Source organism: Mauremys mutica, chromosome 12, assembly GCF_020497125.1.
Source record: "Mauremys mutica isolate MM-2020 ecotype Southern chromosome 12, ASM2049712v1, whole genome shotgun sequence".
Lineage (NCBI taxonomy): Eukaryota > Metazoa > Chordata > Testudines > Geoemydidae > Mauremys > Mauremys mutica.
This window is the reverse complement of record NC_059083.1, coordinates 24888701-24909232: the sequence shown is the minus strand read 5'-3', so window position 1 is coordinate 24909232 and position 20532 is coordinate 24888701. Positions and strand designations below refer to the sequence as shown.

Sequence of the window (20532 nt, the reverse complement as noted above, 5' to 3'; positions counted from 1 at the left end):
GGGGCTGGCTTTGGGGGTCAAGGGGGAAACACCCCCCAGCACGGCCAGTGGAGCGGGTTGGGGCCGGGGTGCCCCACTTCCTGCCGCTGGGTGAGTGCAGGCCGCCCCCTGCTGCAGTCCTCAGGGGAGCTGGGGCAGGAAGAGGCAGAGCAGGGGTGGGGGCTTTGGGGAATGGGTGGAGTGGGGCGGGGCTAGAGCAGAGCAGGGGTGGGAAGAGGAGGCGCTGTGGCAGGGCCATGCTGAATAGGCTGGGCAGGGGCTGGAGCACCACGCAGCGGTGTTGGGCACCAGGAAATGTGGTGCCCCAAATTTCCTGGTGCCCTACACAGCTGCGTCCTTTGCATGCGGGTACAGACAGCCCTGCTCTTGGACCCAAGATTGGCCGGGACTCAGTGGCCCTGCGTGTTAATCTGCCACTGGCCCTTAGTAAAGAGAAATGGTGCAACATAGAAACCTCAGGCCAAACAGGCAGCTGGTGAAGGAGATAGAAACAGCTGGGATTAGAGGCAGCGAAGGGAGCAGGAAGGCGGCGGGTGTGTGGGGAACACCAGGAGCCTCTGCAAATCTTCTGTGAAGAGTAGGGTGACCAGACGTCCCGATTTTATCGGGACTGTCCCGATATTTGCTTGTTTGTCCCGCGTCCCGACCAATGTTAGGTCGGGACACTGGACAAACAAGCAAAGGCTCCGGAGCCCGAAAGGGCTCGCGCCCTCCCCTGCCGGGCCCGACTCCGCACCCTCCTTCCCCCATTGGATCCCTCCCCAAATCCCCGCCCCCTCACTGCCCCATTGGCTCCCTCCCCAAATCCCCGCCTCTTGCCAAGCATGCCATGCCCAGGAGACGCAGGGGAGCACGGGGTCGGGGTGAGTGTGAGTCCGGCCTGGCACCTGGAGGGAGAGTAGGGGGGTGGCCCTTCTCCCTACCTGGACAGCGGGACTCAGGAGCAGCCACTGCTGCAGCTCCCACTGCCGCGGGGGGAGGACGTGACCAAGCACGTGGCGCCCGGGCCCGAACCTGGGCCTGCTGCGGGGACCCAGCAGCGCGCACGCTGCGCCCAGCCCCTGGCCAGTCGCGTCTGGGCTGGCTGCCCAGCTGGTGCAATCCCGCGGCGGAGGCATCGGCAGCCCAGCCCCGTTCGTTCCCCTGCGGGGGCTGGGGCCTGCTGCCCCTATTCCGGGGCCGCCCGCGGGATTGCACCAGCTGGGCAGCCAGCCCAGACGCGACTGGCCAGGGGCTGGGTCCCCGCAGCAGGGCCAGACTCGGGGAGTTCGTGGGCGCCAGAGCTGCAGCCGCCGAGCCTGGCCAGCGGCCGCTTCCTCCCTCCGCGGCAGGCCACCCCCTACTCTCCCTCCAGGTACCGCACCCGAGTCCTGCCTGCTCAGGGCCAGGCCGGACTCACACTCACCCCAGCCCCGCGGTCCCCTGAGTCTCCTGGGCCTCCCTCCAGCGCTTGCGAAGGGAGGAGGAATCGGGGTGGGGGATTTTTTTTTTTTGCTCTGCCGCCATTTTTCCACCTCTGTCCCCCTCCACCCCCCCCCCCGCGTCCCGATATTTGACCTGGGTGATCTGGTCACCCTAGTGAAGAGGATCAAACTTCTTCATGCCTGGTTTGAGACAGAGCTCACATGTTTCAGAGTAGTAGCCGTGTTAGTCTGTATTCACAAAAAGAACGTGGAGTACTTGTGGCACCTTAGAGATGTCTACACTACCCACCGGATCAGCGGGTAGCGATCGGTTTATCGGGGATCGATATATCGCGTCTCATCTAGACGCGATATATCGATCCCCGAACGCGCTCCTGTCGACTCCGGAACTCCACCAGGGCGAGTGGCGGTAGCAGAGTCCACAGGGGGAACCGCGGCCATCGATCCCGCGCTGTGAGGTTGGGAGGTAAATCAAAATAAGATACTTTGACTTCAGCTAAGCTGTTCCCGTAGCTGAAGTTGCATATCTCACATCAACTCCTCCCCCTGGTGTAGGCCTTAGAGACTAACACATTTATTTGGGCATAAGCTTTCAGGGGCTAGATGCATCGAGTGGAACATACAGTAGGAAGATGCATCGAGTGGAACATACAGTAGGAAGATTGTATATATATGATTGTATATACATATACACACACAAAGAGAACATGAAAAGGTGGAGGCTGCCATACCAACTCCAAGGCCTGGTCTACACTGGGGCGGGGGGGGGGTTCGATCTAAGGTACGCAACTTCAGCTACGCGAATAGCGTAGTTGAAGTCGAAGTACCTTAGTTCAAAGTACTTACCCGTCCTCACGGCGCGGGATCGACGTCCGCGGCTCCCCCGTCGACTCCACCATCGCCGTTCGCGGTGGTGGAGTTCCGGAGTTGGGAATAGAACTTAGGTCTCCCAACTTGAGCAACCACACCACTAGGCCATGTTGCCACTCCAGCAGCAGCCCTGAGTAATGATGAAGTGAGGCCATTAAAAGGGACAGACGCCCTGATAAAACTCCCAGGCCAAGCAGGGAGACGAGGTTTCTGGGATTTATCTCTTTGGTAGTTTGATCTTTTCAAAATTAAATGTAGTGATTCACCACCATGTGTTCCCATTTTCCTGTTCTGTTCTGTAATACGAATGAATGAATAAATACCAGGCAAGCTTGGATAATTCAGGTCTTTCTCCAGTTACTAAAAAGACTGAACCTGAATTGGTAACAAGCCAGAATATGACACATCCCCAGTCTTCATTCTTAGATTTCTTTTCCTTGGTGACTCTAATGTCATGAACCTGTTAGGACCAACAGTTACACTGGATTTGTGTGGGAATATATCCCCCTACGCACCCCTCTCAAACTCGAAATAAAACCTCCCAAATCATCTCTGTTTCTACAGGAAAAAATCCAGGCTCATTTGAAGACTCTGAGGGAGGAGAGAGAAAAGCTGCTGGGATCTAAAGTGACTAGAGAGGAGAAAAGCCCGAAGTATCTGGTAGGTGCCTCTTGTTACTGATGTGCAAAGACTTGTGGTGAGAGGTCTGTTTGTAGGCAGATTCCTCTGTGGCATTGGTGAATGTGGGCATGTCTGTTTCTCCATGATCGTGGATTTTTCTCTGTTAGATTCATGTGCAGAATCTAGATTTCCTTCCATTCCAGTGAATGAATTAATTTCTAGCGGCTTTGCCTGTGTCTGTGTCATTTCTTGCATTATTAAATCATTTGATTTTCCTCCCCCACCCCCTGGGAACTTCTCTCAGTGTAATGCTGATTCCTGACTCCTGCTGCTCAGGATCTTCCTGCTCAGGGTTCATTGATAATGCAAAGTTTTAACCAGGTCAGATGTGAAAACATCCCTTTTTAGAGACACGGGGAGAAATGGAAAAAGGTGCGAGGGAAACTTTTTCCTGGTAACCACAGGGGTAGAGTCAAGTGTCAGAAACCTTAAGGGTTACAAAGAAGTTTTCCCTCCTGCACACTCAGCACTCAATGAAAGGATCCCCCCCCCCCCCTCCAGGCTGCCTCCATGTCCCTGACCAGCCCTTTCCCTGTTGCTTTACAGAAACAGATAGAAAAGAAGAGGCAGCAAATTGTAGCTGATTTTCAGCAACTGCACCAATTCCTGGAGGAACAAGAGGAGCTCCTGCTGGCCCAACTGGAAAAGCTGGAGGAGGAGATAACGAAGATACAGAATGAAAATATCACCAAAGTCTCTGAGGAAATTTCCCGTCTCAGTGAGCTGATCAGTGAGCTGGAGGGGAAGTGTCAGAAGCCAGCAAGTGAATTCCTGCAGGTGAGACTGAGTTAGAAATACTCCAGATCCCAACACAGGGACAGGAGAGCTCCTAAAACATGGGTACAAGTGTCCAGCAGTCAGAGATCACAGAGTAACTCCATGTGTGCATTATTGAAATGTGAATGACTATTGTTCATTGCAAAGTCGCAGACACATTGACACTAGAAATAGAAAAGACTCATTACCTTGGCTCTGGGACCAGGACAGAGCCTCTCTTCCCCATACTTGCAAAATCCCTTCTTTGGAATTTGAAGTGTGTGTCAGGTGGGCCTGAAATTCTCTCTCTTTCTCTCCAGGACATCAGAAGCACCTTGTCCAGGTATGTGTCTCTTTCTCACTCCCCCTTACACTTCACAATGCTGGGAAAGAGCTTGCACCACATCTCCACAGGAATCTACAGCATAAGAATGGCCATACTGGGTCAGATCAAAGGTCCACGTAGCCCAGCAGCCTGTCTTCTGATGGTGCTCAGTGTCAGGTGTCCCAGAGGGAATGAACAGAACAGGGAATCACCAAGTGATCCATCCCCTGTTGCTTATTCCCAGCTTCTGGCAAACAGGCCAGGGACACCATCCCTGCCAAAATGTGTGGGGAAGGTCATGTGTTGGACACAAAATTCTCAAATGAACTTTATCCTGATGTTTTCACCCTTTTATAGAAGACTCTGGAATTCTCCATTCAGTGGGAAGGACTGACCTCAAGTATTTCCTTGAGATGTCACGTCCCTGGGGGACTGGCTGCATCAGGATTGTGGGGATGGACTATGGGCCTGTCACTGCTGGGTCCTGGTCACTATTCAGCCCAGGGCAGTAGTTTTCAAGAGCCTTTCCCCATCTCAGGGCTGTTTGGAGACCTGTGTGGAATGAGCTGGGGAAGGGGTAGTTGGTGTCTCAGTCTAGTTCCTAGAGGCAGATTTCTACAGCACTTCACCTGGGAACCTCCTGTCCCTCAGAGCATGGAGGCCAAGGAGCGAATTGGCCATGGAGACTCAATTCCCCTTTTATCCCCAGAGCTGGTCTCTCCAGGCCAGAGTTAAATGGGATCTTCAGAGTGAAGGTTTGACTGGCAGAGCGTGAACTACACCTGCTCTGAGGCTGGGAGAAGCAGAGGAATTCTAACTCCAGGCCCATTAGAGCAGCAACTTTCACTGACAACAAATTATAAAGTGTCACTAAGTAAAATGTAACCATGTGAAACTGTTTCTCTCCAGGTGTGAGAAGGGGAAGTTCCAGCAGCCAGAGGAGATTTCTCCTGAACTGGAAAAGAGACTCAGCGATTTGTCCCAGAAAACACTTGCTCTCATGGAGCCTCTGAGGAAGTTCAAAGGTACCTAGAAGGGATCTAGAGTGGAAATTGGGAAAAGCTTTCGTGGCTGTGGGAGGAGAATGGCTCTTGGCAATTGGTTCATAGTTAGATGATGCTTCTCTTTAATTCTTGGGTGAGAATGTCACACACTTGGGGTCCAAGTCACCCTGATTGATTGATTCAAACCTTTGTTTCTACCAAAAGCCTGCCTTGCCATTACAGTTACTCTTAAAGTAAGAAATGACAGACATACAGAAAGAAGAACTAGCCAATTATCTTCTCCTGGGCCATAGGCAGGTCACAGTGAATTTCTCCTATGAAGCTCCGAGAACCCCTTACAATGTCTGACATATTATACGTGTCCAAATGATGTATGTATTAGTTCTTTTCCAATCATCTTTGAGTGTTATGAATATTAAATAGCGTATATAGCTCATACAATACACATACATGAACTTCCTAATTGGCAGGTCTTTGGATGTCCAAGCTATGTTCATGTTGTTGTTCTCTTTTCTGATTGAAATATTATTAAGATTCAGATTTCAGCTCAGATTTTTTTAGTAAAAATCACAGAAAGGTCCCGAACAATAAACAAAACTTCACGGAAGCCTGTGACCTGTCCGTGATTTTTACTAAAAATATCCCTGACAAAATAGGGAAGAAGGAGGGTCCAGCACCCACAGTGACTGGGGACTCTGGGGTCCCCTACCCCTCCCCACCCCCCACAGCAGTTGGGAGCTCCGAGGCATCTGCTGCAGCTGGGAACTGCTGAGGGCCCGCTGCCAGCAGCAGCTGAGAGCTGCAAGGCTCCCTGCTGATCTCCATGACATAATAATCCTTATTTCTTACCACTGATTATGCCCAGGTCACTTTCAAGCTTGTCTCCATATCGCAGTTTTTGGAGTTTGCTAACTGCTCCTGGACAGTACATTTTGGGGGTGTTGTCTTTAACCTCTTTGTGTGATCAAAACATCTTTGTCCTACAGAGCAACTTATGAACACATCGCTTCATAACAAGGTCACTTAAGGCAACACTTCCCTTACATCCAGAAAACTGCTCACCAGGCCAAAGCCGAGTCAGTCAGTGCAAACACACAATCGTGGTGTGTCCAAACTGCTGCATAAGAAATTACCCTTGTAGCATTCTCAATACTTAGCATAACAAACAGTGGAAAGCAGACAAATGGAGCAGATGTAGCAGGGGCCCAGGAGTCGGGATGGCTCACATGAATTCATGATTTATTGAAAGTCAGAACATTCGGGCCCCAATTTAGCAAAATGGACTAATTTGGGGCAGCTACGTTTCTCTGCCCCATCTAGAGAGCTGCAGGTGGAGTCAATGCAGGTGCCCCACTCCTCTGAGAACCAGGCCCTAGGGCCTAAAAGTCGCCATCCAAGATATAGACCAGAAATGAGAGGCCGTCTGTTAAAGCTGGATCCAGCCCATCACTCTGCTCTGGTACTGGATGGCAGCTTTGCTGAGCCAATGGGCTTTGGGGAAGGAGAAAGCTCCTCCCACACAGTGAGGAATCCTCCAGCCATGGGTGGCAGGTATCGAACGCAAGGGAAGGCATCGCTTCCCCAAAAAGACATGGGTGGCCCCGCACACACTGCACCCCAGCTCAGGCCCCCTCCTAGCTATGTGCAGCAGGCTGCTCTTCGCCCCTCACTGAGCCTGGCGGCTGCAGAGGGAGGAGTGGCCGGGGTCGGGTCTGGCAGCGCGGCCCCTGCTTCCCGGCCCCCTGGTGCTCTGTGACTGGGAAGGCTGGAGCTGGCCGACACTCCATGGGCTGGGTGTGCTGGGCAGGAGCTAGCGGCTACAATGGGTCTGGGTGGGCTCCAGTGGGCATGGAAGTAGCTTCAGTAGAAAGGACAGGACTTGGGGGGGGGGGACGACTGGCCTCCCCAAACCAGCCATTCACCCACCTGCCATGTCTCCAGCACAGGAGCCCCTTGTGCTTCCTCCCCAGCAGCTGCAGGCACAAGGCGTGTTCCTGAGAGGGCTGGGAATGGGGTGGGGGTGGTGAGGGCAGGTGGAAGAAGGAGCAGGTGGACGAGGGACAGAGGGCCATGGGCCGTGTAAAGCTGGGCCTCTGACACTCTGCACGCTGGGCAAGACACACGGGGGCCATTGTCACAGGGATGTAGCTCTGGCTGGTTCAGAACTTCCTCTGCCTGTGCCAAGGTCTGCACCAGCCCCTGCAGCCACTGAATAGCAGAGTCACAAATGGCCCCTCCCCTCTCTCCTTTTGCCAGCATTGGGGTGAATCTGGCCCATAGAGTCAACCTTCCCCTGCCTCAGTTTCCACATTTATGAAATGATTTTATTATTATTCCTCTATCTGCCTGTGGAGGATGGGGGCCCCTTCATGTTGCTCTCTGTAGTGTCAAAGGGACCCAAGTGGGTAAAGTTATTTTTATGCCAAAGTCTTTGTATGATCTGGGTCTAGGTTACGACAAAAGGCCGTAAGTGAATGAGACAAACCAACTAGAGTCTGAAGGGTGGGAGGGGATGAGGAGGGGAAAAGTAAATCTCAGTTGCAGATTGTCTGTCCTGGGATGGTTGTGAGGCTGCAAGGATGTTGGTTCCATTGCTGGGAGATGCCTGAATGAGAGAGGAAAGAGACGGTTTCAGACCTTTCTATATTAAATAACTGAATGTCTCTGTCTGTTTCTCTGTCATAATTATAAAAGTTACAGAGTGGGGACGCTGTTATAAGTATGAAAGTCTGAAATCTCACCTCTCTTATCCATTCCCCCTCCAGACACTCTGCCGTCTGCACCGGAGAGAAAAAGCAGGGAACCCCTAGGAGCCCCCAGACTGGGTGAGTTTGCAGGTGGAGATTGTCTTTAAATTATGAGAAAATTCCAGAGAAAACATCTTCATGAGATTGTAGCTAAAGTTACCAACCAAACTGACAGCGATCACGACACACACAGCCCTAAAAATAACAGATTCAGTGGATCCAGGAGCCCATGTCCCCCCCACCCCCCCACTCCCAGCCACACACACACTTTTAAAAGTGGGATGTTCAGGACACTTTTTGACATGGGCATAGTTTGAGGGCAGGGTGCCACGTTCCCCTTCCCCCTGCACTGCACTGCAAGCCCCGGGCAGGCATGGAGTGTCATGAACAGTGTCTGTGCTTTGGGCAGGGCAACTGATCAGCTCCTCCCTGTGTAGTGCAGCCCCTGCCCGCGGCGCCAGCCTCTTTCCAGTCCTGGCCCCTCTCAAAGGCCCCACCCCTGCTCCTCTTTCCCAGAGGCCCTGCCCCCTGGCCAGGCCTGAAGCCAGAACCGGGGCCACCACCCAGGTAGGCCAGGCTGCACTGGGGGGCCCTGTACCCTCCACCTCCCCAGGATGCCACATCCTGGAGAGCGGGCACATGGGCCGGAGGCTGCTCTCACAGCCCCCCGTACCCATGTCCAGGGCAGGTGGAGTGTCAGGGGCTCTCCATAGTGGGCAAGTCTCCCAGCCTGTCCAGGGGACACGGCCTCGGTCCGGGCCATGGAGGGGGCGGGGACACACAAACAGTCCTGACACCACCCTTAATGCTGAGTTCATGCCCATTCTGATGACCAGAAACATTCTTAACAGAGTCGCCCCTGAACAGAGCTCTCTGCCACATCCCTCAGCTTCACCTGGTGCAGGGGTCTCCCCCATTGCTCTTCTCCAACATCCTGCCTTTCCTTTGGGCGGGGCTGGGCTCTCCCATTGGAGCTGCTCACTGCTTCCTGGATTGGGGAGATGCTCTTCCTGTGATGTTGGCAGCTCCTCCCTTCTCTCTGGGCAAGGGATGGGGTTACCCCAACCAATCCTTCCTCCTCCTCTCTGGTGATAAGTGGCACTTACGCAACACTGCACCTTCCTCTATGTTCCCTGGCCTGGGAGTGGAGGCTGCATTAGGGGAGGGAGTTTCTCGCTCAGTTTTTTAACTCCTCCATAAAAGCTTCCGACACCTTCCTGGCTGTGCCTCTGCCACTGGGAATGGAGCAGTCCCAAGAGGGGGAGCAGGGAGCTGAAGCTTTTGCAGGCAAAAGAGAAACTAATGAAGTTGGTTGTATTACATAGACTGAGGAACTGCAGTGACATCTCTGCTCAGTCTCAGGTACCCAGGACAGAGGCAGCTCCCTGGGATCCAGGCCTGTCCCAGCCAGGACAGGGCTGCTGGGGGGTGTGAAAAATGGTCCCAGCCTCCCCCAGGGCTGAGCCCTGCCCCTAATGCTCTGATTCTGTCTCCCCAGTGCATGTGACTCTGGATCCAGACACGGCTCATCCCATCCTCGTCCTGTCTGAGGATCGGAAAAGTGTGAGACGGAGAGACAGACGGCAGCGACTGCCTGACAACCCTGAGAGATTTGACACTGTGTTCTGTGTGCTGGGCTGTGAGGGATTCACCTCGGGGAGACATTGCTGGGAGGTGGAAGTGGGGGATGAGGAGTTCTGGGCTGTGGGGGTGGCCAGAGAGTCTGTGGGGAGGAAGGGATGGATCAGCCCTAGCCCTAAGGGGGGGATCTGGGCTGTGGAGCAGTGCTGGGGTCGGTTGCAGGCTTTCACCTCCCCTCGCACCCGCCTGCCCCTGATCTGGGCCTCCAGCAGGATCCGGGTTTGTCTGGACTGTGACCGGGGGCAGGTGACATTTATCGATGCTGGTGACGGGGCCCCGATCTTCACTTTCCCGCCGGGCTCCGTCCCTGGGGAGAGAATCCGACCCTGGTTCTGGGTGGGGCGGGGATCCCGGCTCAGCCTGTGTCCCTGAGACACACAGCAGAGGCAGGAACCGGAAATCAGCCTCTCTAGCCTGAAGGACCCCAGTCTCTATGACCTTGGAGGACTCCCATCTACCCAGCCCTCAGCACCTCATCTATGTCCCCTGCAAGATCCTCCCCTTCCCCCTCTGGGGCTGCCGGTTGGGCAGAGATGGGGGGCTGGGTAGAGGGCAAAACTAACAGCTGGGATGGGGGTGGCAGGGACAGAGCATGAATCAATCAGGGTTCGGGGGTTTGGGGAGAAGCAGCAGCAGCGGGGAGCGTTTTGTACAGATCTGTGGGATTAGATCTCACCAGGATCAGGGCCGGCTCTAACATTTTTGCCGCCCCAAGCAAAAAAAAAATAGCACCGCCCGACCTCTCCCTGAGCGTCATACCACCCGAGTCCCCGCAGCCCCCAGCGCCACGTCGGGCCACCCAAACCCCCGCCCCCCCCCCCGAGCATCGCGTCGGGCCGCCCAAGTACCCACCCCCCCCCAGTGCCGCCTGGCCAAACCACAAACAACAAAAACAAACCCCGATTGCCACCCCCTCCCGAAGTGCCGCCCCAGGCACGTGCTTGGTAGGCTGGTGCCTGGAGCTGGCCCTGCCCAGGATCAGCACGAGGGGAAGGGGTAAGATCAGGGAAAGAAGAGAGCAGCCGAGGGGGATGATCTGTGACAGGGGGGAGAGACACAGGGAAATAAAGAGGGATGGAAAGTGGGGCTAGAACAATGATGACTAGAAAAGGACAGTACGAAAGGAAAGGGAATGTGAGCGGGACGGGGAGATTTATTACATGTTACTGAAAGTGAGACTGTAACTCATTAATTCCCTATATTAATTCCTGGCCATTGGTGCAATTTTAGTGCCATAAAGAAAACTGTTCTCAGTAGCTGGGGATCTCCTGGCCGTGCTGCAGTTATTAAGGCTCCTTCTCAGCTCCTTTTACTTTGCTACTTTCCAGCTACTTACTGTAAATAAAACATTACAAACAATTCTTCTTCTTTGTTCCACTTTACTGTCCCAGCTGCAGGTGCTGGGGGCAGCATCATGGGATTTGCTTCCCGACTTGGTTGTGTCCCCCCAGCACCCACAGGGAATCAGGGCCGGCTTTAGGAAGTGCGGGGCCCAATTTGAACATTTTCGGCAGGGCCCCGGCAGGGGTGACTAAAAACAAAATCACATTAAAAAAACCTTTTCATTTCCTCCATGTATTATTTACTTTCCATAACTATATAAATAATAAAATGATATATTACGTACATTGCTGGCTGGAGGCAGGGCAGGGGGTATGGGGCTGGCTGCGGGCAGAGCAGGGGGTGCGGGGCTGGAGGCAAGGCAGGGGGTGCAGCAGGGTCTGATGTGGGCAGGGGGTGCAGGGCTGGCTGGAGACGGGCTGGCTGCGGACAGGGCAGAGGGTGCGGAGTGCGGGGCTGATGCGGGCAGAGGGTGCAGCAAGGGTTGGCTGTGGGCAGGGCAGGGATTCCCCTGCTTCTACCATCCCGGCCCTTTAAATAGCTGCCAGAGCCCTGGGGAAGCAGCGGGGCTCTCATGGCTATTTAAAGGACCAGAACGGCAGAGGCAGCTGGAGCCTCAGCCCTTTAAATAGCCCTCAGAGCCCCCCACTACCCCAGGGCTCCGGCAGCTATTTAAAGGGTCCCAGGCTCCCCTCCTTCTATCGCCCCGGCCCTTTAAATAGCTGAGGGAGCCCTGGAGAAGTGGCGGGGCTCCAGCGGCTATTTAAAGGGCTGGGGGTGGGGTGGGGTGGGGTGGGGGAGAAGCAACGGGAGCCCCGGACATTTTAAATAGCCCCCAGAGCCCCACAGCCCTACCCCAGGGCTCCAGCAGTGGGGCTCTGGTGGCAATTTAAAGAGTCTGGGGCTCCAGCCTCTGCTGGGAGTCCCTGGCCCATTAAATTGCCCCCTGGGGAAGCCAGACTGCCCCGTTATGGCGTACCAGCAGCGGCAAGAGTGTGGGGCCCTCTTAGGCGCAGGGCCTGATTCAGGGGAATTGGCTGAATCAGCCTAAAGCCGGCCCTGCAGGGAATATTGAACCTCTAGAAGGAGAGTTTGGGTTTTGCTGTGATGTGCATAAGCACTGACTCCGTGTGTGCTCCGGGCCTGGAGCACCCACGGAAAAAAATTGGTGGGTGCTCAGCACCCACCGGCAGCTCCCCGTGGCCCCACCCCCCTACTCCAGCTTACCTCCATCTCCTCCGCGAGCGCGCCACCACGTCCTGCTTCTCCCCCCTCCCTCCCAGCGCTTGTGCCGTGACACAGCTGATTCACAGGGCAGGGAGGGAGTGGGAACGTGGTGCGCTGGGGGAAGAGGCGAGGCCGGGGCAGGGATTTGGGGAAGGGATCCAATAGGTGCAGGGAGGGGGCGGAGTTAGGGCAGGGACTTTGGGGATGGGATTGGAAAGGGGGCAGGGCCAGGGATGCGGTGGAGTCAGGGGGGCCGGGGCGGGGAAAGTTGGGGGGGTGCAGGCACTCACCAGCGCCGAGAAAGTTGGCGCCTATTGTGATGTGTCACTCTCCAGCCTGTGCTCTGTCCCTGTCCTGTGCACACCCCTGTCAATCAGGAATTGCTCAGCTGTGCTCTGCAGAGAGGTGACTGGTTACACAGGGTGTAATCCATGCAGGGACTCGGGTGTTGCAATGCTGAGTGTTACAGGGCCGAATTTTTAGGGAGGTAGAAAATCACAGGAACAGCAGCGCTATGACCCTCAGAACTGAGTCAGGGGCTTAAACTCCCTAGACAATCCATGGGCAACACAGGCACCTTACAATGCGTTACATGAAAGCCCCCCTCAGTAGGCGGGGAGCCCTGTCAGCTGGCCAATGGGAGATGCCAACAAGAGGGGAAGGGATGTCCTAAGTCACACCCCTCTCACGGATAGGTGCCTAAATCTGGGCTGCACATGGGATGTGTGTCTCTGCTTCGCAATCCACAAACAAGAACCCACCACCTGACGTCCGGGGCCTCCAGTTGCAGCGACTGCCAGTGCCTGGTAGTGGTGGCAGTGGCTGGGAGCCCCAGGCTCTTTGAAATCGCCCCAGCAGGCCTCAGGGCTCCTAGGTGCACGTGCTGGATGGGTGCAGTAGCAGATTAGGGGAAGGAGAAGCTCCGGACCCCAGCAGGAACCACACTGGGTGAGGTGGGGGGTGAGAAGAAGCCCATGACCCCAGCAGATGTGGGGCTGAAGTCCTGACCTCCCTCTGTGCAGAGCTGGCTTGAGCCCCTTCCTTTCCCGTGACCCCTGCACGGAGCTGGCTGTCACTGTCAGGCTGTGGAATAATTCAGCCCAAATCTACTTACCTTGGTATCATTATTTCCCTCATCACCACACAGCTATGAACAGATTTAACCTAGGAGGCAGGGTCAGCATTAGCCCCATGTGGCAGGTGGGATCTAGGGTACACAGAGGTGAAGTAACTTTCCCAAGGCTAAGCAGAGAGTCAGTGGCAGAGCAGAGAAGCAAACCCAGCACACCTGAGCCCCAGGCCTCTTCCTGAATCACTGGGCCACCCTTCCTCCCCAAGGAAAGGGAATCTCCTCTGCCGCTTTGAGTGTGTTGTTGGGAGCAGGCACTAGACAGAGCCCCCAGGAGGTGGGGAGCAGAGAGAGATGGGTAAAAGGACATGGGTGGGAAGCAAGAAGGGGGAAACATCAGGAAGGGGAGCAAGGACTTAGAGAAGAAACAAGAGGGAGGGAAAGGGGCAGGGAGAGCGATAGGAAAGGAGAGGAGAAAAGAGGAAGGAGCGGGGGAAAGACTCCCCCCTGCTTGTGCCTCCCATCCACCTTCTTCCCACAGCCAACAGTGGCCCTCAGCTCCCAAACAGGCACTAACCAGGAGTAAAGCACAGAGTGAACACAGTGTCTTTACACAGGGGTGTTAGTGGTGATGAGCTGCCAAAATCTTAACAACCGGTTCCCTCCTCACCCCACGAGGGGGTCGGGCCCAGCCCCCCGGGACTCCTGCACCATCCAACCCCCCGCATTCCTTGATGCCCCCCCGGACCCCTGCACCATCCACCCCCCTTCCCTGTCCCCTGACTGCTCCCCACCACCCCATCCAACCCCTCCTCTCATTCCTGATGGCCCCCCAGGACCCCTGCCCCATCCAACCACCCCTGACTGCCCCTGGAACCCCTGCCCCTGACTGCCTCCCACTGCCCCATCCAACCCCTGCTCCTTCCTGACTGTCCCCCTGGGAGCCTTGTCCTCATTCAATCCCCCTGTTCCCCGCCCTCTGACCGCCCCGACCCCCATCCACCCCCCCACACCCCGAACTCCCCTGCCCTCTCTCCAACACTCCCTCCCTGATCCCTGCCCCCTTACTGCGCTGCCTGGAGGTGGCTGGTGGAGCTACACCCACGCCACTCGGCTGGAGCCGGGCCAGGCTGCATGGCTGGAGCTGGGCAGAGCCAAGCTGGGCTGCACCACACAGCTGGAGCCAGGCTGGGCCAGGACGCGCAGCTGGAGCTGGGCCCGGCCAGGCCACGCCATGCAGCTGAAGCTGGGCCGGGCCGCCGCCTTGCAGCGCCTGGAGCTGAGTCACGTCGCTCGGCTGGATCCAGGCCACGCAGCACCTGGCTCCAGTCGGGCCACGCTGCCACCTTGCAGCACCTGGAGCACCGGGTCAGGCTGAGCTCGCAGCCCATCGCCCAGAGCATGCGCCAGCGGTGGGGCGAGCTGAAGTTGCAGGGGATGGGGAACAGCCGGGGACTAGCCTCCCTGGCCGGGAGTTCAGGGGCCGGGCAGGAGGGTCTCGTGGGCCACCGTAGTGGGTGCCCACCCCGCCCTGCCCCAAAGAGCCAGAGGGACCTGCAGGGATGAGGTGGGGAGTCCCGGCAGTGCTTACCTGGAGCGGCTCCCGGGAAGAATCTGGCAGGTACCTCTGGCTCCTAGGGATGGGGTAGTGTACCTGGGGGGGAGCAGAGGGTTACCTGCCATGGCCTGTGGCCCTCCTCATGCCCGCCGCCGCAGCTCACCTCCACTCCATCTCCCTGAGTGCGAAGCCACCTCTTGCTTCTCAGCCCTCCCAGGCTTCCAACGCAAACAGCTGATTTGCAGAAAGTGGGCGGAGAGGAGGGAGAATTGGGGCAAAGCGTTCAGGGGAGGAGGTAGAGCAGAGGTGGGCTCGGGGCGGGGCGGGGCGCTGCCGGAGCTTTACTGGTGGTTAAATTTAAAAGCCCTTTTAGAACCAGTTATCCCGCGCAGGACAACCAGTTCTAAAAGGGCTTCTAAATTTAACAACCGGTTCCAGCAAACCGGTGAGAACTGGCTCCAGCTCACCACTGGGTGTTAGTGAAGGCAGCTTGTATCTGAGTGTAATTATTCTAATACTCTGTAATTCATGGTAATGTAATGATGTAGGTCTACTATTTTAAAGATGACATTGTTAGGATACCAATGATATACACACATTCAATACCTACAATATGAAGGAAGTGTATAAATATGCTGAAAATTGTCAGTTTTGGGGGGATGCTGAGCCCCCCCGCGCACACATCTCACCCTCGAGGCAGGAGGGGGCATAAAGGAGTGAGCAGTAGGTGGGAGGCACTTGGGGGGTCAGGGGCCTAGAGGGAGGGGGGGCAGAGCAGGGGCAGGAAGAGGTGGAGTGGGGCAAAGTGGGGGCTTGGCCTTGGAAGGGGCAGAGCCGGGATGGGGCACCCACCAGGAAAACCAAAACTCAGCACCTATGGTGTGTGGGGTGGTACCAGTGAAACTGTGAAAAATTAACTCAATAAATATTGGAAAAAATGCTTAAAACTGGCAGTGATATACATTGAGATCAGTGAATTCTGACAATCCCTCCTTAGACACATACTCTGCTCCTTCAGGACGGGGGTGGGGGGGTAATAGGATCCTATATAAGAAAAACACCCAAAAATCAGGACTGTCCCTATACACTCAGGACATCTGGTCACCCTAGCATCACCAGAGGCGGATGCCCCCCAGCCACAGGGCCCTGGGGCACATGTCACACAAACGCCTGCAGGCTGCAATGTTCCCGGGGGCTCCTCCCCGCCCAGCAGCAGCCGAGTCAGTCCCAGGAAGGGAAACACCCGGCGGCTGCTGCAGGAGCTGCCAAGGCAGAGCCCGGCCGGCCTCGCGCCGCTTCTCTCCTGCAGCGACTGTTGCCGGTTCTGGGGCCGCCCCTGGGGGCGGGGCTTCTGCCTGTTCTGTTGGTTGGTTTTTAATTTCCCTCCTGAGAGCGTGATTGGCTCCCGGTTACCCAATCGGCTTTAAAAAAGCTTTAAAGGCTCGTTACTGCGCCTACGCGATTTTTGGTTTCGCTTTCGGGATGACCCGGCTGCTGCTGGCCCCGTTCCTCCTGCGGCGCCACGTGGCTGTTGCGGGCGCCTGGCTCGAGTGCGGGGGCCTTGACTTGCTCATTGGGGGGGGGGAACTGCCAACTGCCCCCCGCCCCCCTCCTGCACCCAACACCCCCACGTGGCTGCGCCTGGGTCATTGCGGGGGGTTGTTGGTTGCAGGGGTTCTGGTTTGCGGGGAGGGGGAATAGCAGTAGCTGCAGCGTTGATTTACCTGCCTTTGCCCTGTTCGCCTGGCAGTTACAGTCAGGGCCGGCTTTAGGAAGGGTGGGGTCTAATTCGAACTTTTTCAGAGGGGCCCTGGCAGGGGTGACTTAAAAAAAAAAGTTAAAAAAACCTTTTCATTTCTTCCATGTATAATTTACTTTCCATAACTATATAAATAATAATAAAATGATATATTACATACATTGCTGACTGGAGGTAGGGTCTGGCTGTGGGCAGGGCAGGGGGTGCAGGGCTGGAGGCAAGGCATAGGGTGCAACAGGGGCTGGCTGCAGGCCGGAGGTGCAGGGCTGGCTGCGGGCAGGGGCTGGCTGCAGGCAGGGCAGTTGGTGTGGGGCTAGCTGCAGGCAGGGCAGTTGGTGTGGGGCTAGCTGTGGGCAGGGGGTGCAGCAGGGGTTGGCTGCGGGCAGGGCACAGGCTCCCCTGCTTCTACCATCCTGGCCCTTTAAATAGCTGCCGGAGCCCTGGGGAAGCAGCGGGGCTCTCATGGCTATTTAAACGGCTGGGGCGGCAAAAGCAGCTGGAGCCCCAGACTTTTTAAATAGCCCCCAGAGCCCGGCTGCAGCCCTACCCCAGGGCTCCAGAAGTGGGGCTCTGGTGGCAATTTAAAGGGCCTGGGGCTCTCCGCAGCACTGTGCTGAGATCTCAGAGCTGAGAGGTAAATCCTGGAGGAAGGAGATTCCCTGATTTACTCTCCAGCTGGGGCAGAGTCTGTCACTGACACCATCAAACCCTCCCCCAGGGCTGAGCTCTGCCCCTAATGCTCTGATTCTCTCTCCCCAGCGAATGTGATTCTGGATCCAGACATGGCTCATCCCCAACTCGTCCTGTCTGAGGATCAGAAAAGTGTGACATGGGGAGTGACACAGCAGGATCTTCCCGACAACCCTGAGAGATTTGACACTGAGCCCTGTGTGCTCGGCTGTGAGGGATTCACCTTGGGGAGACATTGCTGGGAGATGGAGTGTGGGGGACGCTGGGCTGTGGGGGTGGCCAGAGAGTCTGTTGGGAGGAAGGGACCGATCAGCTGTAGCCCTGAGGGGGGATCTGGGCTGTGGAGAAGTGGGGGTGATCAGTTCCAGGCTCTCACTGCCCCTGAAATCCCTTTGCCATGAGCAGGGTGCACGACTTGCAGACGGTTCGTTTCCAGACCGCACCAAGAGAACATCTATACACACTTGTGCTCCATACCCTTCACTTCCTCACCCTCGGATCCCGCCCTGTCACAAAGTGGCAGGACCCCCTGCCATCTTTCGAGGGTGAGGCATCCCGGTGGGCCAGCCTATGCTCTACCCTGGTCCCGAGACCTGCCGGGGATATCAGTTGGCGGCTCCTCTACAGGGCCATGCACATGGGCGTGTACTTTGCACGGTTTACCCTCATCCCAGACACCTGCCCTTTCTGTGGTGTGAGGGAGACCCTGGCACATATTTACCTGTGTGTCAGGTTGCAGCCCTATTCCAGCTCTTCTTAGACATCCTGTTAACCCTTTTGGTTGCACTTTTCCCCTCAATTTCTTATTTGTGCACTCCCTATCCATGGCCCCACGAAGTCACAGACCTCCTAATCAACCTTCTCCTGGCCCTGGCTAAAATGGCCATCTGTAAAACCAGGCAGAGGAGGTTGGCCGATGGGGGTCTTCTGTGACTGTGGGGCCTATTTCCTATTCACTGTCCATTGACACATCTGGGCAGAATTCCTCTGGGCGGCGTCCACTGGCTCACTTGTCTTTGAGGAGCAGTGGGCGCTGTCCGGGGTTCTCTGCTCGGTGTCCCAGTTACGTTCCCTTCCTTTGACCCTTTGTCCACACTCCTTTCCCTGTTATTTCATTAGTTGTCCCCCATAACCATTTTGTTTCCAGGCCCAGTGGATCCTCCCCTTAGGCTGAGGGGAGGTCCTTTAGCAGTGGGCGGGCTCTGCCTGCCTACTTCCTGGATCCCAGTAGGACCCCTGAGAGATTTGTCACTAAGCCCTCTGAGCTGGGCTGTGAGGGAGTCACCTTGGGGAGACATTGCTGGGAGGTGGAGGTGTGGGATGCTGGGCTGTGGGGGTGGCAAAAGCATCTGTTGAGAGGAAGGGACAGATCAGCCGTAGCCCTGAGGGGGGGATCTGGGGTATGAGGCAGTGCGGGTGTCAGTTCAAAGCTCTCACCACCCCTGCGACCCCCCTGCCCCTGAGCCAGGTCCCTGGACTGTGACCGGGGGCAGGTGACATTTATCGATGCTGGTGACGAGGCCCCGATCTTCACTTTCCCGCTGGACTCCGTCCCTGGGGGGAGAATCCGACCCTGGTTCTGGGTGGGGCGGGGGAGCCCGGCTCAGCCTGTGTCCCTGAGACACACGAAGGGGGAGGGGAGGGGGAGAACCGGAAATCAGCCTCTCTAGCCTCTCATACCCCAGTGTATATAACCTTGGAGGACTCCCATCTACCTAGCCTCTGGCTCCTCATCTCTATGGTCCCTGGAAGCTGCAGGAGGGGCCCGGAGGGGCAGAGGTGGGGGCTGAGCAGGGGGTAACACTAACAGCCGGGCTGGGGACAGGCGGAGGTGGGGGTGGCAGGGACACAGCATGAATCAATCAGGGTTTGTGGGGTTGGGGAGAAGCAGCAGCAGGGAGCGGTTTGTACAGATCTGTGGGATTAGATCTCACTGGGGTCTCCCAGCCAGAGCTCCTGCCGCAGGGGCCAGAGTCACTTCAGGACAACTGGTAACACTGTAATGGTCACACACACAACGGGCGGTGGGGGGAGATGGGTAAGGGGAGCAGTTGATGGAAAAACCGTTATACAACCTTAAAAGAATCATTATTGGGTCAGTCTCATGATTTTTTTTCCCAACTCCTGAGGTTGGCAGCACGGGGGGAGGCAGGGACAGGGCGGGTTTAACCAGAGGGAATTAGAAGAAGCAAGAAGGAAAATGTGAATGAAAATAAAACAAGAATAAAGGGAGAGTCCAGGAGAAATGGTGGAAAACAGGAATGAGACGAGTGACAGGAAAATATCCCTGCCAGGGGAACCAGCCCGGGGGCAGCAAGAGGGGAAGGGATAAAATTCCGGGGGAGTGAGGGGGGAGGAAAGGAGCAGCCATGGGGGATGATCTGTGACAGGGAGGGGAGGAGAGTGGGAGAGAGACAGGACAATAAACAGGGATCAGAAGTGAGGGTTAGAAAATACAAAAGGACAGTACGAAAGGAAAGGGAACGCGAGCGGGACGGGGAGATTTATTACATGTTACTGAAAGTGAGACTGTAACTCATTAATTCCCTATATTAATTCCTGGCCTTTGGTGCTATTTTAGTGCCATAAAGAAAACTGTTCTCAGTAGCTGGGGATCTCCTGGCCGTGCTGTGGTTATTAAGGCTCCTTCCATTTACTTACCACCTTTAGTTACTTAGTGTAAATAAAACATTACAAACAATTCTTCTTGTTTGTTCCACTTTAATGTTCTAGCTGCACACACACGCACTGTCTCTTGCTCCTCGAATACACACACTCTCCCCCTAACACACACTTGTATTATTGTTACTTCCTGTTGAAATGAGCAAGGCACCTATGTTCTCTGTCATTTTATTCTTTCGAAGTTGGTTAAGGATTGCAGTGCTGTTATTTTTGGGGGGGGGGGTTGGCTGGTCTGTGCATTTCATAATTTTATTTCTCTCTTATGCTTAAATTTAATTCTTTGAGCTTTATTTAATTCCGGGGCTTTTAACATCACTGCCCATTGTGCTCGCCTCCATTGGCGGTGCTGCCGGTAGAGTCCAGCAGCTTCTGGATGCTACTGGCAGGGCCACCAACGGCAGGAAGCAAAAGGGCAGCTGCCCTGGGGAGGCCCCAGCAATTTAAAAGGGCTCGGGGCTCCCAGTCACTGTGGCAGTGGTGGCCATGAAGGGCTGGCTGTGGGAGTCTGGTCCCCAGCCCCACCCCTTCACCCAAGGCCCTGCCCCTTCGGAGGGCCAGAGCCACCCTCCACCTTACCCAGAAGGGACCCAGTGTTATATCCTTGGGGCAGCCGGTGTAGGAAGCAATCACTTGAGGCCAGAGAGCAGGCAGCTAACCAAAACCTCCATTTTATTTACATATCTACAGAGAGCTTCTCAGCCGGTTGAAACCGGTTGAGCTAACCCATAATAATCTAACTCAGTTGCCATAGCAACAAA

General features: G+C 55.7%; 2 protein-coding genes across 3 annotated transcripts in view; both read left to right on the top strand.

Moving 5' to 3' along the window:
- The window catches only part of LOC123344920 (tripartite motif-containing protein 15-like), a 346226-nt gene extending 336810 nt beyond the window's left edge, over positions 1-9416 (top strand). Inside the window, exon 7 of the mRNA XM_044981421.1 lies at positions 9306-9416. The gene's annotated coding sequence lies outside the window, so the exon portion shown is untranslated. The remainder of the gene's footprint in view (positions 1-9305) is intronic.
- LOC123344847 (tripartite motif-containing protein 10-like) overlaps positions 1-20532 on the top strand; it is a 111714-nt gene that overhangs the window by 2878 nt on the left and 88304 nt on the right. For both annotated transcript variants that reach the window (XM_044981339.1, XM_044981341.1), the window contains exons 2-5: positions 2859-2954; positions 3522-3752; positions 4052-4074; positions 4966-5081. In XM_044981339.1, coding sequence (XP_044837274.1) covers positions 2859-2954; positions 3522-3752; positions 4052-4074; positions 4966-5081 — 466 coding nt within the window. The remainder of the gene's footprint in view (positions 1-2858; positions 2955-3521; positions 3753-4051; positions 4075-4965; positions 5082-20532) is intronic.